At 37.2% G+C, this 22,925-nt stretch overlaps 1 protein-coding gene across 1 annotated transcript in view; it reads left to right on the top strand.

Annotated features, from left to right (window-relative positions):
- Positions 1-22,925, top strand: part of LRRK1 (leucine rich repeat kinase 1) — a 2,417,153-nt gene that overhangs the window by 2,267,497 nt on the left and 126,731 nt on the right. Inside the window, 1 exon segment of the mRNA XM_044078686.1 lies at positions 14,481-14,517. Coding sequence (XP_043934621.1) covers positions 14,481-14,517 — 37 coding nt within the window.

Here is a 22,925-nt window from a genome sequence, read left to right as displayed (position 1 = left end):
TATACTAATGTGGTACGGATAGTTTGGAGGAGATAGGGGAGTAAATTGTGAGCAAAATTTATCTGCTAATATGTTGGCTTTGTCCTCAGGGGATGAATATATGGGGTTATTTTGTATTGACTCCAAGCATTGTTGGGTATTACTTTTGATGTTCTAGACATAGCTGCATAAGACTCTGTGGTTATCCTTAGCATGCATGGCCATTCTGAAGCTGTACTTGCTTTTGGAAGATTTGTTTGTTTCTAAATTCTCTGTTGCTCTTTTAGAGTTCTGCTGTTGATGAGGTATTTATTTTGCTTCTTCAGGCTATCTGTTTTTTCCCTTTATTGTATCATTTTTCAGTACTGGGCTTCTATTTGCAGTTTACTTGACAAAAGTAGATGCAAGAGTAATTCCACTTCACATAATATGCAGTGAACTTAGAGATGATCATATTAAGTTATATTAGAGACAGAGGAGCAAAGGGTGGGATCTTGCTTTAGTCATAAGTGTGGCTGTCTTGAATTCCTTTACATACATTTGGAGTTTGCCCACGTATGGAATTTGAAAAAAAAAATGTCTGTGATCTCAAGTGACATTGAAACCATAAAAAATCACAGGTCTTTAATATAGCCATATTACTGTGGTGGTGGTGCTGCGGTAGCATTGTCACCTCACAGTAAGACGTTGTCCTGTTCGATTCTCAGCTAGAGTGTCTTCTGTGTGGAGACATGCGTGAATGGGCGTACCTTCGTTGAAGGTTGTGTATCAGGGCCGGCTACTCGGCACATAAAAATCTACTGCCAATCATTAGCAGACCTGAGCTCTGCTGTGGCGACCCCTAACCGGGAAAAGCCGAAAGACACAACTGTTTACTGGGCTGATGTTTGCTGTGTAAATGCACCGTCCTATGTGTATCTAAATACATAGTCCACTTTCTTTAAAAAAACACCTTTATTAAATTATCACTAGGCACACTTACATGAATAGAAAACAAACCATATTAAATTTTTTTATTTACATACGTTATGCATTACATGTATGTTTTCTGTCTTTACAACTCTCATTTAATTCTACCTCACATAATTTGCCTGTTTCCTGCCTTCACCTTTACCCCACTCCTCCTCCTGAACATTATTTTGCATGTATTGTTCCCACAAATTCCATTTATTTCTATGTCATTTTTTTCATTCTTTTTTTCCAAAGATCCCTTTTCTAGTTCTTTAATCTCTTTTACAGTATTCAGTAATTCAACTACAGTTGGTTTAGATTTTTATTTCCATTTTCTAGTAATTGCTTGTGTGTAAGTTAATTGAATTAAACTTAATAAGCCTCAATATGTCTATGCAATTCAGACACTGTATCCTAGATTGATATAATTTTTTTTTCTTAGTTACAGCCATTTGCTCCACCAATATTTCTGACAGAGAATTCTGCAGAGGAATTTTTTTGAAATCTACCAGCTAATTGCATCTTGTACTTTAATCACCTGTTTAATTAGTTTGTATTTATTCACCTTTCATTATTTATAATTGAAGGACTACTTTGACCCACATTATTCCTATAATTATTGTGGCATAGCGATTGCTGAGGAGTCTGATCCTTTAAGGCCAGGGCAAGTGGCTAAGGAGGGGTTCCAGGAAAATCAGGTTGGGGCCATCTGTAGTCAGTACAAGAGGGTTATTGCAGCTAGATTGGGTAGACTCTTGAAGAGAATTATAAGATATCTTTGGGGTCTAGAAAGGAACTTGGAAGTATTTCTACACCCTTTATCAAAGGAAGTATTACAGGGTGTTTGAATTCTCCGTTTGATATTTTTTACAAAAGCTGAAAGGATTTGATTGGACTGTGCTTTATGCCAAACTGTTTGAATAAGAAGGCACAACACAAAATTGTGTCAAATTAACTATGAAGATGTCTGCATTCACTCTTTAGACTGTTAATTTTTGAAAGAACTGATTATAGCAACTGTTTACCTGATTTCTGTTATTTCCAAAGCTGAGCAGAAGCATCTTTTATTTTTTTTCCTTGTAAGTAAATAAACCTGAGTTTTGGACTGATCTGGCTTTCTGGATGTTTTTTTTTTTTTGCTACCATCTGTGCAACATTATCACATTAATAACCACAAAACACCTGAGATGGGAACCCAGTCCAGCACAAAGCATACTAGAATCATGGATAGTAAAATAATCCACAAATTGATGGTTTAAATGTGTTTGTTAACACAAAAGTAAGAGTTGAGCACTTTCATCCATTATAATTCATGGACTTTATCAGAATTAGCAATCATCGATTAGGCACTCCTTTTATACTCTACAAGTAAATGATCAATTATTCAATTTAAAGTTACATGACCTTCAGGAACAAAATTAACTAAAATAAGTTAAAAAACAGTTTGTATAACTAATGCTTACATAAAAAATAAAAGTGTTATGTAAAATTACTTTCAATAGCTTAAAAGACACAGGTATTTAAATACAATGCCAATTATTTTCTAGCTTTAAAATGCTATAATTTGGCCGCTCTTAATTTGAGCACACTATGAAGTGGCAACATGTCATTCAGACCTGGTGGGGTGTTAGCTCCCAACTTTCGCTGCCATAATAACTGCGACACCCGTGCACAGACCCAGTAATCAAGGAGCTTCAATCCTCACCACTAGCATCAGTGAGGGGCGTCCACATTGGGAAGGATAACAAATACACACACAGTAAAGTACAATTTCCCTTAAGAGCACACACAGATCACAGCCGGTCTGTGGCTGGTTTCTCCCTTTCTCTCCAGATCCCCAATAAGACTCCCCACTGATAAAGCTATAGGGTACATATCTCAGCTGAGTAGTCAAGCTAAAACCTCCAATGCCCTCTCTGTCCAACCAGTGCTTCGTGTCCCTGGCAAGAAGCTGACACACACACACTTTGAGATTTGGTTTATATACAAACACACAGACACTCCTGGGGAAGGCTGGCACAGGTTTTCTAGCTATGCCCCATCCTGCCAGGCTACCACCAACTACTCTTATCAGCTACTAACAAGCTCCTTACCAAAGGGTGTCCAGTTATTACTGTGCAATATTATTATCCAGTTAGTAAGTGTAACGAACAACATAGCTTATTTGGAGTGGCTTTGTACAGTATCACTATATACAAGCAATGTACTCAAGAGCTTAAATTATCTCTGTACAAAACAGCCACAGTTGAAAGGTTTAAAAATAAATGACAAAAATACAAGACAAATCTTCTCAATTCAACACAGTGCTAGTCAAAAGTTCAGAAATCACAGGAAAATGCTTAAAATACTACTGTAGAATAGTCTGACATAAATATAGAAAACAGCTAGACTAAATCTGACTAAATTCCTATGTAACTCTAAGAGCAATCACAGTTCTAAATAAACTTACATATAGAGCAACGGCAGAATACTGGTGAGTGATGTTCTTCAGACAAAATCCAAAATGCTCTGATTCTCTTTCTCTCTCTGAAAAAGTCTTAAAAATAATACATTACTACTGACTCATTTTAGATTACATCATTCTATTTTGGTTCCCAGGCTAACAGAAACTCAGAGTTTTAACATTTCTTTGATCTTGCACCTGGCCAGGAAACTATAGCAATAAAATATATTATCCCAGGCTGTGTACTACATGAACTACAAAATGAAATGGCACCCCATCTAAGTTTCATGTTTAATCATAGCCTCACCTCAGGCTTCATGCCCACTGAGTGGTGCACAGCTACAGTTATCCCGATCCACAAGGGAGGATCCACCTTGGATCCTGGGAACTACCATCCCATCAGTCTTACAAGCCTGATCTGCAAGGGCATGGAACGCATTATCATGGAACTTATAAACAAAGACATTGGCAACCTCCAGACACTGGACCCCACCCAGTTTGGGTATGTGAAGGGCCGATCTTGTCTCCTAAATCTGATTGACTTCTTTGAATCGGTCTCCAGAGCTGTGGATGAGGGTAAGGAGGTCCACACAGCCTATCTGGACCTCGCCAAGGCTTTCAACACCATCCCCCACTCTGGAATCATAGATAAACTTACTAAGCTGGGCATAAATCCCAACGTCACTCGATGGGTTGCCAGCTGGCTTACTGACAGAACCCAGACTGTAAAAGTAGCCGACTCCAAATCCAGCTCCAGACAAGTGACAAATAGAGTACCTCAAGGTTCAGTCCTGGGACCACTCTTGTTTGGCATCTACTTCTCTGAAGTACTGGCCAACACTAAGGGACTCTGGCTAACAAAGTTTGCAGATGACTACAAACTGGGAGCCATTATTGAATCCCCAAATGATGTGGATATTCTACAAAAGGGCCTTACAGAAACAGATGCCTGGTGCCAGATCCATGGGCTCAAGCTTAATGCCAAGAAATTTATAGTCATCCCCTTTGGCAAAAAACGTGTACCCATGAACTACCACATAGGTGGCAGGACACTAAAAATAGAAAGTGTGATGAGAGACTTAGGGACACAAGTGGACAGCGGTCTCACTTTTGATAACCACATCACCACAACAGTCAGGAAATCCTTCTACGTGGCACACCTCATCACTAAGGGCTTTTCATCCAGAAAAAAGGTGGTCATTGTCCCACTGTACTCATCCCTCATTAGACCCATTATAGAGTATAATGCCCCATTTGGTATGTACCTCACAAGACATCTGCAACAGCAGGAAAGGCCACAGAAATACCTCACTAAAAGAATCACAGGCATAAAGCAGATGCCATATGCTGACCATCTAAAAAAACTCCAGCTGTACTCTGTGGCATATCGTCTACTCAGAGGCGATCACTGCTTAACATACAAGGCCATGTCAAACCCTGAGCTGTTGGACAATCTCCACTTAAAGAAATCCCAATCTCTCAGAGCCACACGCTCCAGGGATCTAAACCTTATCATCACAATGAACAAAACATGCTGGAGGGATAGGTTCCTGACCCAGAGACTCCCCATACTCTGGAATAGACTGCCCATACATGTCAAGCAGAGCACCTCATTGGCCCTCTTCAAAAGGAGCCTTGATGATTGGATGGGAGATAGTTAATTCACCCCTGAGATCATGTCAGTTGCCTTGCTAGACAGGAGCCCAGAGAAGTAAATATTGTGGGAAAAAATTTCCAGGGAATTGTTATGGCTAGGTTTGCATAGGCCTTAGGGCCGATAGCCTAGTGCCAGCCTGTGAACCTATATGTAAAATGTAGCAATTAACTCTGGTCTCAAAACAATAGAAGAAATTCCTCAGTCCAGACATTATGTCTCCAAGCTTTGAGAGCAGTCATACAATGCTTGACTTATCAGCTTTCTTCCAGCAGAGTGCACTGTTTTTACATTTTTGAAGTTCAACATTTAACACAGTTTTCTTACATTTAAGACGACAAGCCTGTAGATTATCTTCATATTTACAATGACATAGAATTATCCACAAAATTCTGTCTAGCTAGGGTGGCAGCCTTCGTATATCTTCGCAATAACTTCTGGTACTCAAGAGTTATCTTCCCATGCCCCTCCTCTAGGATTAGGTAAAACACATTTATAATAAAAAATAAGAACCTTTTATTGCAAGTGCAATGTTGCTTAGGTTTATATAGGGCATTATTGTTACTACAGCATTGAATTTCATAATAATGTTCATAAATACAATTTTTAATGCCTTTCAGGCCACAAAATACAAAGTAGACCACTCCAGTTGTATTATAATTGCATGAATTCTGCAACTTAAGTTCTACAGGTAATGTCTCAATTTTTAAATGTTTTCCCTTATCCATATATATATATATATATATATATATATATATATATATATATATATATATATATATATATATGGATTCACTTCATAACACTGAAACTTCAAAATACTGAAAATGACAAAACTTCATAATACTGAAGACCAAAATACTGAAAGCTCAAAATACTGAAACTCAAAATACTGAAAACACATATTATGCATAAACTCAGCTTAAACAACATAAATCATAACAATTTCTACCAAATATATGCAGGGGGGGCTGCGCCCCCCACACCCCCTGCTAATTATATATATCTACTCCAAGATTGCACTTAACTACACTATGTGCAATCTTGGAGTTGATATATTTAATTAGCAGGGTGTGTAAGCCCCCACATGGGGTGCTTGCGCCCCATATATTTGGTAGAAATTGTTATGATTTATGTTGTTTAAGCTGAGTTTATGCATAATATGTATTTTCAGTATTTTGAGTTTCAGTATTTTGAGTATTCAGTATTTTGAGCTTTCAGTATTTTGGTTTCAGTGTTTTGAGTTTCAGTATTTTGATATTTCAATGTTATGAAGTGAATCCATATATATATATATATATATATATATATATATATATATATATATTTGCACTGGTTGCATGATGTACATTTTACCATGCCCTTATTGTTTCTGTGAGTCTCCTCCATCCTACTATTAGGGTTACTACTTTTGAACCTCTCCTTAAGGTTCAAATGCCTTTTGTAAATAAATTGTGGCTGTTTTCCTAAAATTCTTGTAATATATAATTTTCCAGTTGCTTTTCCAATTGCTCTTAATTACATTCTTAATGGCAGTTGAATCATCACCTTATTTAATAGCCATGGTCTGTTCATAGCTCTTTACCTTATTAATCTTGTTCATCTTTTTATCTGTACCTTTCCCAAAAGTTCACTTCATAACTACCTCATTCTTGACGTCTTCTAACATTATCCATGGATAGCATAACATATTGATAAAGCTATTAATTTCCATTGATGAAAGCACTCAGTTCTTACTTTTGTGTTAATAAACACATTTAAACATCAAGTCGTGGTTTATTTTACTATCCAGGATTCTAGTGTGCTTTGTGCTGGACTGGGTTACCACCGCTGATGTTTTGTGGTTATTAGTGTATTTGTTGAAGAACTGTCTCTCTCTTTTCATGGTTATTACATTAATGGCTTTCAGCAGGTAAAATAGCATTTTGCAAAGGTGTGATCCTTTACTATCTGAATAATTTCCCCACTGTACATATTTGTTGCCTAAAAATGGAATTCACTAGTAGAGTTATTGCTTAAAGAGGTAATTGCTGACTGTGGAAACCGTGGCTGGTTTGCTTCTTTTTCTTTCTCCCTGGATACTAGACTTCTTTAAACCTGTGCAAGAAAGCAACAAGTCCGTTATTGTCTGTTACCGTGGATGAATCCATGCTGGGAATGTACTTGTGGCAGAGAAAAGGGTTTTGTGTTAGAGACTGCCTTCTACTTTTATATGTTGCCTTTTCTGGTGTCCAGAAAGGGAAAAATTACTCAAGAGTTTTTAATGGCCACTCCAGCTCTCCAGAAGCCATGTGCAGTGACCAACCAACACTTGCTAAACCTGCAGAATCTCAGTACCCTGTTAAATCAACAAGCTGTTTTGATGGCGTTTCCAAAACTGATGCTTCACTGAAGAAGCTTGGATTGGACGACAGCACTGAAGTCTATACAGTAGAGTTCAAACAGTATGGATAAAATAGTAAGATCACAACTGGCTGATTTAATGCTTAATTTTTAGTTATGGTTAGAACCTGATATAAGTGATACAAAATATTTTACAAGTACTAGCTGTAAATAAATTCAAAAGGTCACTCTCTAGTAGCTTAAGAAAGTGTGCATCTCGGAGTGACCTTAATTTTTTTGAAATAATAGTTGTTTCAGTGGAATCTTGTCAAAGGGCTAATAGTATGGTATTACCTAAGTCTGTGCCTCTGTCTGTAAATAAACCAAAAGAATTATAATCGGAGCTAGTTAGTCCGATGTCAGGACACTTAAAGTATTACAACAGTAATGGCAATTCGGCTGTACCTTTAAAGACTAATCATGGTAACCTACTAGGTGGTAAATGGTTTATATTTGAAGTATACAATTTGGATGTGAATTATACATATGGGGTGCGATGAGTTGAATTCCATACTTGCTAAAAGATCTGTTAAATCTGCCTTTCGTTATTGTGCTGCAGCCAAACTTATTAAATGTTCTATTCCCACAGAAGGAAAAGAGTTGCAAGGTTTGTTAGTCTCAGCAATTATGATTATGGTACCTAATTAATAATATGTATAAGCACAAAAGTTTTGGTAATCAGTTGAAGTCATGTGTACATGGTGACAAAGTACCCTGTATCCCAAACAAAATGCAGGCTCTTTTTTGTCAAACTGTTATACCCCAGAAGTATTAGTACTTAATTTAGCACAGAAAGTGATAGTCAAAGACTGTTCCCCATTTCAAAGAATTTTGAAAAATGTGTGAATGTTGGGGTGTAGGGGAAGGCACAGCCAGAGAGATTGTGATTGTCAGAAATACATAAATCCGGAAAATAAATACTGTATAATTAGAAATATTGAAAGGAACTAACATTTGGACTTTGGTGAATGGGTTAAATACATTTGACACTGAGTCCTCCCAAAAGACTTTGGTTGGTAAGCTAATTAGGGACACCGGTATAGAAAATAACAAGGAATGGCCCTCAGTTCAGAACAATCTAGAACAGAAAATAAGACTTCTCTAAGGTGTTCTTTCAAATAAATACACCACGTTCATGTCCAGAGTAATTCATGAACTCTGACAATTCCTTAAACAAAAACAAAAATAACTAAGAAATTCTGTAAATCATCTAAAAACAGATGGGCTAGTTGAATGTTTTAATAAAACCAGAAGTCTATGTTATGGACAGCCATAGAACAGTACGTAAAACATTGGGATTAGATGCTCCCATATTTCTTGTTTGCTGTGAGGGAAGTACCCCAAGCCTCAGTGGGATGTGCTCTGTTTCACCTGCTGTACTGATGACATCCTAAAGGCTGGCTAGATGCATTGAAGAAAACTTGGGAGGTGCAGAATACCTCTTTAACAGTGTGTTAGAAAAATTTACTAACCTACAGAAAAGGTTAAGAATGATGTCTGTAGTAAAAGACATGGAAAGGGAACAGGACACATAATAGATGACATGCAGTAGGAATGGGGTTTATATTAAATTGTTGCCCGCTCAGGTTGTCAAACGCCTAAACATTGACAGCTAAACGTCGACAACTTAAAATTGCAAAAGGCAGTTTCCACACAGGGAAACAAGTCATTTGGCTGTTATGGGGATTTTGCCCTGTGTACAATGTAGAGCGATCTCGGAGTTGGTATATTTATTTAGGGAGGGTGGGAGCAAAGCCCCCACTTGATTCTGTTTAAAATTTTTTTTTTTTTTTTTTTTTACTTTGGCCGACGGTTTTCTTTCCCTGTGTGGAAAGTGCCGTTCGCAATTTTAAGTTGTCAAGGTTTAGGCATTCAACAAGCTAAGCGGTCGATGATGTAATATAGACCCTAGAAATGCACAGCTTAAAGCTTTCAAAACAGGAGACAAAGTATTTATTTTAGTGCACATGGCCAAGAATAAGTGCTCTGCAAAATGGCGAAGAACATTTGAAGTTAGAAAAAAAAATAAATGATGTTAATTATAAAATGAGACAACCTGGAGAAAGGAAACAAAAATAGATAATCCCACATAATATTCTGTAGTCTTAGAAAGAAATGAAAGTATTGGTAGTAAGAAGATTTGACCCCTCCTCACCAAATATGTCTGCAAGGCAAGATAGATAAGACACTGTGAGTCCCAGTAACAGATTTGCTTGGAAGGATGGACTTAATCCAGTGTAGTATTAAAGTGTGACTGGTGAAAATAAATCTAAAACCATACTAGATATTATAAACCCAATGCCTGGCAGTTAAAGAATAGATACAGGACATGCTCAAACGTGGGGTCACAGGTGGATTCCCAGAATGAGTAGAATAATCCCATTATACAAGGCCCAAAGCCTAATACGTCTATCAGATTTTGCAGTGACTTCGCAAAAAAATCTATCTTATATTTGTCCCAAGCGGATGAATTAGTAGGAAGGTTAGGAAAAAATAGAATTCTCTCCACTTTGGACCTGAGCAAAGGCTATTAACAAATTCTTCTAGTCCCAGAATTAAAGAAGAAAATTCTTCTTTCCATACCAGGTGGATAATTTCACTATAGAGTCGTGCCATTTGATCTCCCAGAACAGCAGCATCATTTCAGAGGGTCACAGTCACAGTGTTCAGATGTTCATGCATGTGGTCATTATCTCTGAGGTCTGTGAAAGTCATATTGTTAAAACACAGGCTATATTTGATTCCTTTCACCAACCTACACTAATATCAAATGTAGCTGATTGCAAGATAAAAATGTCAGAATCCCTTTGTTTGGGATACCCAGTAGACAGTGGAATAGTAAAGTCTAAGGCTAAAAAGGTCGACATGGTGCATAAATGCCCCAGACCAATGAAATATAGAGGGGTTTAAGCCTTCCTAAGGCTTTGTGAGCTATTATTGCTGTCGCTTGTTGGCAGTGTGGGTCGCTAAAACTTGGGGATTTATATAGACAGTTATTATCTGCAATCACCTGTTTTCTTGATATTACTTACTGTCACTTGTAATTCACAGCCTTTTACTTGTTGGTGATATCTTTTTGGGGGCTTTGTTTTTTTTTTTACCGTTTGAGTTTACTTCCTGATACTACTGTGCTGGTATACTGGTTCCACGTGTTTGGGGAATCTGCAAGTGAGTATGTAAAACCCCGCGCATTTACTGTATGGCTAATGACTATAGTTGTTTGCTATCCTATGAATGCTAGGCTATTTTGAGTGATTAGTTAGCTTTATACAGTGGTCAGGGGTATAGTTTTTATGTATTTTGCCTCTGTCGTTGCTACTATTTTCTCTTAGTCCAATGAACTTTCAGATTCTTAAACTATTGGCAACATCGTTTTTTTCTACCCTTGAACTTGAGAATATAGGATTTTGCTGCCTTTTAGTGTTTTCTTGGACTAAGCTGTAATTTGAAGATATACATTAATTCCCCCTACGCATTTATGTTTTGATAATGAGGATATCTGCCTGGGTGGTACTGAATGGTGTAGTTTAAAATGCAACCACTTTCGTGGACTATGTTTGCTGTTTTTACCCATGGTATGTACTGATATGCTGTTATAGACTACTGCTGATGATTACTGTTGAGAGATAGTGATTATAATCAGCTCCTAAACTACTTATTTGTGCAACCTAAGGACCTATATCTTATCTGTATTTAAGCTGCCTAGATGTCTGTACCTTTCATTTGCATAGATGTTTTGTATTGAAATGTAACTTCTTTTTGTTTGGACTAGCCTGATTAACCTAATTGCATTTTGTAATCAATCTGTTATTTTTGTCTTGTCTTTATCTCTTTCTAGCTGGTTTAGGGTAATTATTCCCCTCTCAACTCCAGGAAGTGCTCCGTGTGGACTCCTAAACCGGCAACCTCCACCCTCCTTTAACTGCCGGGGTCATTCTCCCCTGGGTTCACTTTATATTCTGGACAATTGTAACCTGGACAAAGCAAAACCATAGTCATACTGTATGTTTCTTTGATATTTTTTCTTTCAAAAGTGCCATGTATGTTATGTCTGAGTAGTCTCTCCTGATATAGAAACCAGATTTCTGCCAATCTCCGTCAGCAGCCATACCCCCCCCCCCCCCTTGCTAGCCTGCTTGATCCCTCACTCTATTCTCCTCTCTTCTGTTGATTATTATATATACTGCTCTACCCCTAAACCAATTTGTGACTCCAGTACTCACTTCCTCTCCCCTTCTCCTACCTAAAGTACTGTCTCTTTCTCTCCTGACAATATCCCAGTTTCACTTCATATTTCCCATGCCTCATGCTTACAGTGTCTCTCCTGACTGTTTATTTTCCCTTGTAGTTCTTCTGGCCTTTATCAACCTCCTACTGTTAGTTCTCTCTGTCCCTGTGTTCTCCATTAACATCTCCACTACTCCCTTGACTCCCTTGTAACCTTTCAGAGAACTGTTTCTCCTGAGCTTTATCTATTCCTTGTCCCCCTGCCTCTAGTTATCCTATTTACCTCCTGGTATCCAGACCCACTCCCCTAGGATAGCTTCTTTCTGATTGTTCTCCACTCCTCTCCCCTGCTCTCACTCTAAGTGTGTCTGCCCCGCTCCGCTCCCCTCCCTACCCCCAAATCCCACCCACCCCCAGGGGTCCTCAACTTATACCTCACTAAACACTCCCCCTATCCTCCTAGCCAATCTCCTTCCTCCATACTAGACCACCTCTCAACCTTGACTTCCCCTCCCCTTCCCCTTCACTACATTATATCCTCCTATCATTTTGAACTCTAACTATAACACTATTCCTTTAAAACTACTTTAACCACTATTTAACCTTATCTCTACAATCCTCCTCCCTCACAACTCTTTGATACCCTACCTTATATTACATCCTATCTACTATCCATCTAATAAGTACTTAGTACCAAACTAACACTGACTATCCCCTAACTCCATTTCCTTATACTTATTCTCCTTGTATCCCTTCTTCATACAGTATTGGTTAGCTACTTTTTTTTCTGAACAACTTACTCTAGCCCTTCATCTCCTCACTACTATGTCTCCAACTTTAAAAGTCTTTCTCATCTATACTCTACTCTCCACTATTATTTTAGTCTCTCTTTCTTTATCATACTATATCACCTCTTTGCAAATTAACACTTTCTATGAACAAAACCCTCACCTAAAGCAAACTTTACCTTCATCTAGCTTTAGCCCCCTTAAACATAGTAACATTACCTGCTCTTCCAGCTATCTACTCCCAAAATATCATAGGGCTTCTCACTTAACCCTCAACTTTAACAAAAGAATTCTTAATATTTGCCTCAAACTTATTAAAGTACTATCATCTCCCCATCATCAACTCCTCTTACATGGTGACATTCATCCTAATCCCGGTCCTTCTACCCTAAGCAATCATAACCAAAATGTTAATTCTACTCCTCTTCTTACATCAAGTTCTAGAGCTACCAATTCACTTCTAATAGCTCACATCAATATCAGAAGTATGAACAACAAAATCCACCATCTTCATGCCCTACTTCACCTGCATTCATTCACATATTATGTGTTACAGAAACATGGCTAAAACCCTCTACTCTAGACCAGGAAATCACCCTCCTGGTTATAACATACTTAGAAATGATCGAATAAAGAAGAAAGGTGGTGGTATAGCCATTATTTATAAATCCAACCTACAAATTACCCAGTTTAAGGAACTACCATTAACAAGCCCAAAATCAGAAATTTTATCAATCAAGCTACAGATAAACAACAATAAAGCAATCTATCTAATATGTATGTACCTTCCCCCTGGTAATAATACCCAAACACTAGAAAACCTACTCAGTTCTCTGTCCAACCAACTACCCCAAGAAACCATAATACTTGGTGATTTTAACATCGATTGGAATACCTCGCCCAACAGCCTACTAACCATATTAATCTCCATGGTTACTCTCAATTAATAACAACTACAACTAGAATCCATAAACCAAATAAAAAAGAAACAATTCTGGACTGGATTCTAATCAATAACGCCCTCAGTAAGTATACTCCAGAAACACTTCCTGATAGTATTAGTGATCACACACTTACATATGTTATCAGACAAAACTGAATATTCCTAATATGCATAAACTTAGAAGATGCCGCTCAAAAAGATTTTTCAACCCTGATAACTTCCTTACTGAATTACAGGCATGTGACTGGTCACCCTTATCACACCTAGAACTTAATGAGGCAATTACCTATTTTAACACAAAGTTTCTACAAATCCTTGACTATCATGCTCCATTCCACTCTACTAGGATAAGAGCCAAAACTGCCCCTTGGCTTACAAAGCAAACAAAAGAAAAAATGATCCTTAGAAATAAAACCTGGGCTAAATGGAAAGCTACCAAATCTCCATCTGACCATCTCCTCTACAAACAGTTAAGAAATACTACCAAGAAAGACACTCTTAGAGACAAAAAGGAATTCTATCTTCACCTTCAAAACCACACAAAATACCCTCAAAAATTTTGGTCAGGTATTAATAACCTTCTTAAACCAGGACATTCTCCTACTCCTACCCCCTCAGGATTTAACCCTAATACCTCTACCCAGATCCCAGATGCCTTTAATAACTACTTTACAGAAGCTATTCTAACACTAGCAAACTCACTACCAACACCTACTGCATCCTCACATAATACCTCTCCAGCCTCCACTAATGTCTTTCAAATCCAACCTGTCTCTTCTTCTATCATATATAAGCTTCTCTTAAAACTAAAACCATGCACCCCATCGGCTGACCAACTCCCATCTGAATACTTACAAATTGCTGCAAAAGCTATCTATCACCCAATATCGATTCTAATAAATAGGACCATCTCTGAAAGGAAAATCCCTTCAGTTTGGAAGATATCTCACATAATTCCCCTTCATAAAGGGGCCCTTCTTCTGAATTATCCAATTATCGTCCTATTGCTTTACTGTCCCCATTAGCTAAGATAATGGAAAGGTGTATACACAAACAATTTCTTAACTACCTTCTCCAAAATAACCTTCTAGCTGACTGTCAACATGGTTTCAGACCCCATCACAGTACTACTACTGCCCTTCTGTCCTTTGCTGACTCCATAAATAGAAATCGAAACAGCTTTTGATATGGTTAACCATAACATACTTCTTGAAAAACTTAACAACCTCTCCTTAAGCTCACATACTTTACAGTGGTTTAGAAGCTATCTTGAAAACAGGCAACAAGCAGTTCTTTGGGAGAACAACCTTTCATCTTTACTCCCAGTAAATGTTGGTGTTCCACAAGGATCTATCCTTGGACCCCTTCTTTTCTCAGTATTTATTAATGACCTATATTTGAACGTACCACAAGCAACCTGCATCCAATATGCAGATGACTCGACATTGATCTGCTCTGCCATAAATATTTCCTCTCTCCAGTCCATCACCCAAACAACCTTTCATAACGTTGAAAATGGTTTATGCAGCACTGCCTCCTCCTTAATCCCAAAACAAAGCTTTTTCTCTTTACTCCTACTAATAAATCTCCTACACCTCTCTTTACTATCACCTCAGATAATTCTACCTGCATTAACCCTGACAATACCACTCGACTATTAGGTGTAACCATTGACAACCACCTTAACTTTGATGACCAAATTAATAGTACTATAAAAGCTGTTAATAAAAAATTGGGACACTCTACAGAATTAAACCCTTCCTTAACCCAGCAGCTAGAAAACCATTGCACAGACCCACCTGCTCTCCACCCTTTTATGCTTCAGCTATATATACCTCACTATCTAAAAATAACATCAATAAACTCTCAACCTGCTATAACAGTATAGCGAGATTCATTACTGCAACTCCCCTTAGAACCCACCACTGTCACAACCTGAAACAACTAAACTGGCTAGAACTAAATAACCACCTACTCTACCAACAACTACTTATCATTCATAAAACCCTTCATTTCCCTGAAAATACTCCAAGCCTGACTAGACTTATTTCTCCATATAAGAACCTAAACACACTCCGTTCCGCCAATAAGTTTCTAGTATCCATAACTAAATCATATAATAAAGCTGGGGATGCACTATTTTCAAATTCCATAGGGAAACGCTGGAATGTAATCCCTCAAGAAATAGCTACTCTACATTCCACCTCTCTGTTCAAAAGACAAATCAAACCACATCTTACTTCTCAATGGCTATGTCCCTGTACCAATCCTGATTGAAAGTATGTCTCAATATGCCTTTTTAGTTTGTAGTTTTTTTCTTTCTGTCCCCCTACTGGCCTTACCTGATGCTTTCTGGAGCTGAGAGTTGAATCCTAAGGTATGCCTATATTTCTTATTAACTTTAGTATGCAGTTCTTATATTCTGTTGTATAACTTGACTTAATGTTTTTAAATATCATAGATATACTCTCTTGTACCTTGTATAAATCTATTAAGAAAATTCTGAAATTGTTATAAATCACTGTAATTTTTATCTATACTGGAGCTTTTCTCCCCGGGCCTCTACTGTAAACGGATATATGTCCAGCTAGACTAGCCCGGTCAACAAATGTAAAATAAATAAAATAAAATAAATAAAATAAAATTTTCCCATGATTTGCATCTTTTGCCTCTCCCTTGACTGATCAAACTAAAGGTAAGGCCCTGCAGAATGTCAAATGGACAGTTGCCATGGAACAAGGATTTCAGAAATTGAAGAATGTGCAATGCTCAGAATCCAACTTAACTTTGTATTTCTTTCTTGTCACAAATATAGAAGTGGATGAATGCCAAATAGCATTATTTAGCAGATTGAAGGGAATGCTTAGCTATCGAGTGAGCTGTCTCTCACAAAATTATAATATTATCTTTTGGGAGACTTTATCTTCATGATATACCATACCCTTCTGTAGTGGTTTTATAGACAGAATATTGATGCTTATAAGCTTGCTTTCGGTTATTATCTCACCAGCTACTGAAATTCAGAATTACCATCCTACCATCCAAAGTCATCTTGACCACTGACATCTTAATGTGAATGGTCTGTGCTGAACATACTTTCCATGAACAGGGTCATGAACTGGTGGTTCTTCCTTGATGATGGTCATGCGGCAGAGAGATGATTGTGGTGCCCAAGAATGTATGTTGTTTCTCACGCTGAAGAAAAGCATCTTGTATTTTTTCCTTTGTAAATAAGCTTGAGTTTTGAAGTCTCTAAAACTAGCTTTCTGACTCGTTTTTTCCTTCTACATTCTAAACAAAGTTAATATACTTTTTTAAGAAAATGCTTGATGAACTAATTTTGGATATTTAGGTAAAAAGAGACTTTTTCCATGAAAACATTGTTATAAAAAATAAATTCCAGCTGCCTGTGGTATGTTATATTATCCCTGTGCAGGAAAGCTATCATGCTTTGTGTTTGCAAGCCATTATGTGGGTGCTTATGGAGTTGTAACCTACTAATAGGCAGCTATTTCTAAACAAGTGGAAATGTTTTAGAAATAACTACCAGCCAGAATTAGTTGAGTATAATACCATAACACATCAAATGTTTGATAAATGTGTTCATATTATTTCTTTGGCATGTAGCTGAAATTAGCTTTCAGTGAAGTTGTTATGAAAAAGAAAGCACCCTTCCCTTTTGCTTATCTCCAGGACCAGTTCATCTAGCATTCTCTTTAAGTGGAACAGCAGGAACACTGCAGGATACAGATGTCTTTTAACACTTCTCCATGTGCAGTTGTCCAAGCTCCTACAGCTTAGCATTTCCTGTACTGTGCTGTGTTTTGTTTAGGTAGCCTGATGTATACTGTCTGTGCAGTGTGTAAGGACTTAAAGATTATTATAGCAATAACCCATGCCTGGGTGTGGGTAATGCTGGATTTACCCACGGTTGGTGTGGTTTGGTCACGAGGGCGAAGCCCGAGTGGCCAAACAAAGCCAACCGTGGGTAAATCCAGCATTACCCACACCCAGAAGTGGGTTATTGCTATTATACAATGACATTATTTAAGAAAAAAAATAATTACTTTTCTTAAATAATGATATTGTACAATGCCTCCTTGCTGCCCTTCCGCAGCTGTCTGGTATTCTGCGGCAGTTCTGATGTACTGCGCATGCGTATGCCTACGCAGTACATCAGAGCTGTGGGCAAAAGCAACGGAGAAAGCAAGATCTCCGTTGCTTTTTACAAACTGTTTCGCTATGTTAAATGGGTTTAACATAGCGAGACAGCTTTAAAATAAGTAACGGAGATCTCTGTTGCTTATTTTAAAGCTGTCCCGCTATGTTAAACCCATTTAACATAGCGAGACAGGTTTTAAAAAAAAAAAGCAACGGAGGAAGCAAGATCTCTGTTGCTTTTAACACACTGTCTCGCAATGTTAAAGGAGTTTAACATAGCTAGACAGCGTTTTAAAAAAGACTTATACTAATGGAAAAAGTCCGGGCGACCGGACCTTTTTCCATTAGTATAAGTCAATTTACAACGTGCACACTGACCAATCAGCGTGCACGTTTTGAAATATTAATGGGGGGGGTCATAGTATAACATACATTTTACAATGAGACTTGGAGAAGTAAAACTGGACATACATGAATATATTTATTGCTTTGTCCTGTTTGCACTTTTTGCTTGCTAAAGGAATAAGCATGATAACTTGGATGGCTGCATTTGTGTGTGTTTCTATTTGTGCATGGTTTGTTTTTCCACCATTTCTACTCTATTTTACTCTTTACAGTCATTCTCCATGATATTATTGTAGCAATGTCCCATAAAAAATGATTGTATGCCTCAGTCCTTTATTATGCCAAAGTTTTTACATTTGTTATGTTAAAAATGTTCCCTATTTTATCACCACACCATGTAATAGTGGTCTGTTGGCATTTTTTTGTGACAAGTTATCACAGCCCTAAAGTGTGAAACTTTGCATTAGACAGTTTAGACGCAAATGTGAAAGCATAGTATCACACAGAAAATTATGAAGTTTGAATCATTGTAAATATTGTGCTAATTTAGCTTGGTAACCTCTAAGCATTTACGTGACTGCTGTGTAGAAATAGTTATGCGTGTACCATAGTATACTGCGTAAATCCACATACCATTATCAGTTTGTTTTCATTATCAATTCCAGCTGACTTCTGTGTGTGTGAGCACAGTTATACAATAGTCACTGTAAGAGTAAACATTACATTTAATTTGTCAAATCATGTGTGTCCCATTACTAGCCAGATTATTCTCATTTAGAATATCTTGCATAAAGGGAACTATTACACGTCTCATTCCTTGAAAGGTCATTAATGGAGGTGGCACAAAATTCCTTTATATATCCCTCATTGTTTTTCACTGACTTGTCATACCCTACTTTACAAAAGCTAAGAAAGACACAATTTCTGCAGGGGTAAAAGGCACTGCCTGCAGCACCATAAGGAAACAATAAAATCCTTGCACCATGCTTTTGTGGCTTAGAGTCTACAATCATACATACCAATGCAATCAGTGATTTTAAAACAACAAATGTTTATTCATTTCCAAATGTTAGTTTGCCAATTTTTCCTCACTTTCTGCAAACCTTATAGCCATTCACAGTACTTCTCAGCTATTTCATTTTGAGAAATAAGCAGAAAAGGCTTTCATTCCTTACATTTGTTAGATTTGTTCCAAATATTGAAAGTTTGGTAGTTAGTTATTTTCCCTTCAACCATCCCTTTATTGAGATGATTTTGTCACTAACCATTAATTGTTGCATTTCAGCCTTATTTGATAGTACATGTTAACTTGTTGTATCTCATTCTAGGAAAGGGTTTCATTGCATTTGATTTTTCTTCCATAATCTGCTGACCTGAAGTTCTCCCACGACTCACCCAGCCTAATTGTTCCTCTTTGGGTGACTCTTCCTGCTGGAAGAGAAGTCACCACTGGCAGCTCATTCCTACTTTCTCTTGTTGGTTCCTTTCCCTCCTAGATTATTAATCAATCCAGGGTCATTGGGGACTCTGTCAGGGCTTTATCCTTCTCTCCCAAGTTCTGTCTCATTTTAGAGAAGACCTGCCATCATGGCAGTACATAGCACTTAAGAAGAATTGCAAATGGTCTTATGCAGTGATTTAGATGTGGCAGATCAGTGACTTACCCAGTCTGGCCAGAAAGATCCCCTCTTTCTTTTCAGTTAAGGTTTGAACATGCAATATTGTGTGTGCTACCAGCAAAACCAAAATTATACCATCTTCAGAGTGCAATTATTCTGTATGTATATTGTCCTGAGGCAGTAATATGTGTCAGTCTAATCCAGATGCATTGACATAACTTCCAACAAAGGTCTGGCTTCATTGATCCCCTCACCAACTAGTCACACATTTAGTTTAAAAAGATCACATCATCTTAAGTTTAATGGGATATTTTTATCATGGCTTAATTGCAAAGTGGTCTGCTACTGTTTCATGGTTACTGTAATGTTGTCAATCAGTGTAGGGTGTATCTTATACATTTTTAAGCACTCTTTTATCCATGAATGTGGGATACTATCAAATGCTTTTTGTAGTCAGTCCATGCCATAGTTAGATTCTTCCTCTTCTTACAGTTCTCCACTATAACTTTGTTTAACAACAAATGATCCTTTGTTCCATATGACTTTTTTATTGCCCTTTTTTTCTACTGGCATAATTGAGTTTTCTTCTAAATGACTGTAAACTCTGTCAGCATCAATTCCCATGTATAGTCTATATGTCGTTGGAAGACAAGTTATTGGTCTATAATTTTTAGGGTAGCTTGCAGGTTCACTCTTAAGTAAGAGCATTGTTTTTCCTTTTTTTAACCAGTACAGTGTGTGTTTGGGGTGCACATATAAATAGTTCTTACTCATGGCTAAATCCTCATGCAAAGAAGTTAATACTTTAGGCCAAAAGTTAGGTACTGCATTTGGGCCTGGGGTTTTCCAGTTAGAGGCTTTTCTCAACTTTGTTTCAATCTCTCTGCCTGTTATTTTATCCCATTTCATATCCTGTACCTTTAAACTTCTTATTATTTCTTTTACTTCTATCCATTTAGCATCTTTGTTATGTTTCACAGGATCTTCATAGATACTTCTCCAAATTGTATCTACTTCCTCTTTTTTTGGCTGTCTTTCAATTCCTTTTACCTTATTTCCCAGTTCTCTATAAAACCTTTTTGGGTCATCAATAAATTGCTTATTTTGTGCTTTTCCCTTATATTTATCTTTGTATCTTTAAAGTCTTTCTGCCTGTTTTGAAATTTTTAGTTTGTTATCTCCAATAGTGCATAATAGATCCTGGTCTGTTCTAATACTGCACATTGCATTTATCACATCTATCTTAGTATTTTTGCTGATCTATTCCCTCTTCTATAATCTTCTAACAATGACACTTCTTGTCCTAGCCGCTTTGCAGTTTTCTCTATTTGATATTTCCATGATGGTATTCGCTTTCGCCCCCTCTTTTCCCATGCTACTCTATGTTCCTGTGGTAGAACTTTATCGGTTATTAATTTAGCAGCACAGTAATATATTCTGTTTACTTCTGTTATATTGCATGGATCTCTATGGACAGTCCTAATTACTGTGTTCATTTGTTTTGTCAAGCTTCTGACTTTTGGGGTTTTATTGACCTTCTGCAGTCTATTTCTCTCATTCATCTTGATATATCCATCTCTGTCTATTAAATCAAGCAACTCTTAACTCATTTTCTTCCATACTGAGGGCACATCCCTTATTTTCTGTTTCCTGCAGGCATATTATAGAATGTTCTATACCATCTTCCTGTGGCACATTCTCTTCAATCTCATCCTGTGTCTTCTGTTGTTCTGTCATATGGGAACTCACTGGCCTATCACTCCTCAAGATTGACTGCATCAGAGTTTCCACAGTTTCCTGTTCCTTTCCTTGCTGTCTAGCTTCAAATGAGCATTTATACTGGTTTCCTGTGGAAGGCTCCAAAATATCTTTATATGACACCTAGCCAACTGCTTCCTGTTCCACTGGTTTTCCCTTAATTTGGATATCCATTGCTCTATCATGTTATGGTGCTTTCTGTATTCTATTTACTACACTGAATCCTTCTTTTTGCAACTGTTTCATAACCTCAATTTCTATTTCTTTGACTTCTTCATTACTAATCTCTTTTTCTACCTTTCCTCTTAGTCTTCTTATTTTTTTGTATTGTAAAGTTTTCCATATCTGGATTCCTTTGCTTGTATTTCTCTTCAAATATCTTTGGTGCTGCTGTTTTTGCATTGGTTAGTTTTGCTTTCTCCTTTGCATAAATATTACACCATATTACATCACTTTTCCTTTCCCATGTCCATATTTCTTTTTCACATGTCTTCTGATCTTCCTGCTTTTCCTTATTCTGGGGACTCACTCCATCATGTTGTGATGTAGTCTGTTTTAGACCATATCCAATAAATCCTTCACTTTGCAGATACTCCATAACTTCAACTTCTGTTTCTTTCATTTCTGCTTTACTAATCGTCTTTTCTACATTACATCTTTGTGCTATTAATCTTTTTACCAATGCGAGTTGATCCATGCCTCATAATGTGATTGTTGTTTATCTTATTATCTTATTTACTTTTCTGTCCATTTTAATCCTTTTTTATTTTTTATGTCTGTAGTAATCAACATTTGCTCAGTTGAGTACGCGTTGTGGCTGAAAAGGGTACTTTGGCTAGCCCACCCAGTTAATAAGTAAATAAAATAGCATATATTTTTTTGTGCCTGTACTTTACAAAACTATTTTATTCATCTTATGAAAACTGGAAAGTCTGTTCAAATTTCCCTTCTCTTTGCATTGTAATTCCTATCAGTCACCATGACATGCTTGGCTAAAGCATTTGTAGTCACCTGATCGCCAGGTATACCAAATGCTCCGTTTGACATGTGCCTCCAACCTTAAAAATTAAAGTTTTGCCAAAATCAGGGTGAACAAATGTACCTGTTGAATTTATATACTGACACTGATTACATTTTCCACAGGGTAGGGTCGCCCATTGTGTATTGTTCACCCTGATTTTGACAAAACATTCATTTTTAAGGTTAGAGGCACATGTCATATGGAGCATTTGACATACCTGATGATTTACCAAGTTTGCCATGCTTTCTATGTCGGCAAAATGGACAGAATGCTTAGGTTTAGGATCAGGGAACACCTATATGACATAGAGCATCAGGTGACTACAGATGCTTTAGCCAAGCATATCATGGTGACTGATAGTTCACATAGGTTTACATTTTTAATCATGGATAGAAATAGGCAGGATGACAGGATGGGTGACGTTAGAAATAGAACAGAGCTGAGTGAGGCTAAATGGATTGTCAAACTCAAGGCTGATTTTTGGGAGTGGACTTAATGATAAGATCCCCCTTAAACTTATATTCAGGTCTAGAAAATTAAGAAGGTAGGGAAGTTGTTTTAAATCTTTAATGTGTATTTTGTATGTATTTTTTTATAAATATTGTGTTTTATTGTATTTCAGTGAAATTATATGTGAAGTGTATGTATTGTGTT

This window comes from Protopterus annectens, chromosome 7.part1 (genome assembly GCF_019279795.1).
Source record: "Protopterus annectens isolate FY-2018-M chromosome 7.part1, PAN1.0, whole genome shotgun sequence".
Lineage (NCBI taxonomy): Eukaryota > Metazoa > Chordata > Ceratodontiformes > Protopteridae > Protopterus > Protopterus annectens.
Note: the sequence above shows the minus strand (reverse complement) of the source record. Positions and strands in the feature narration are given on the sequence as shown.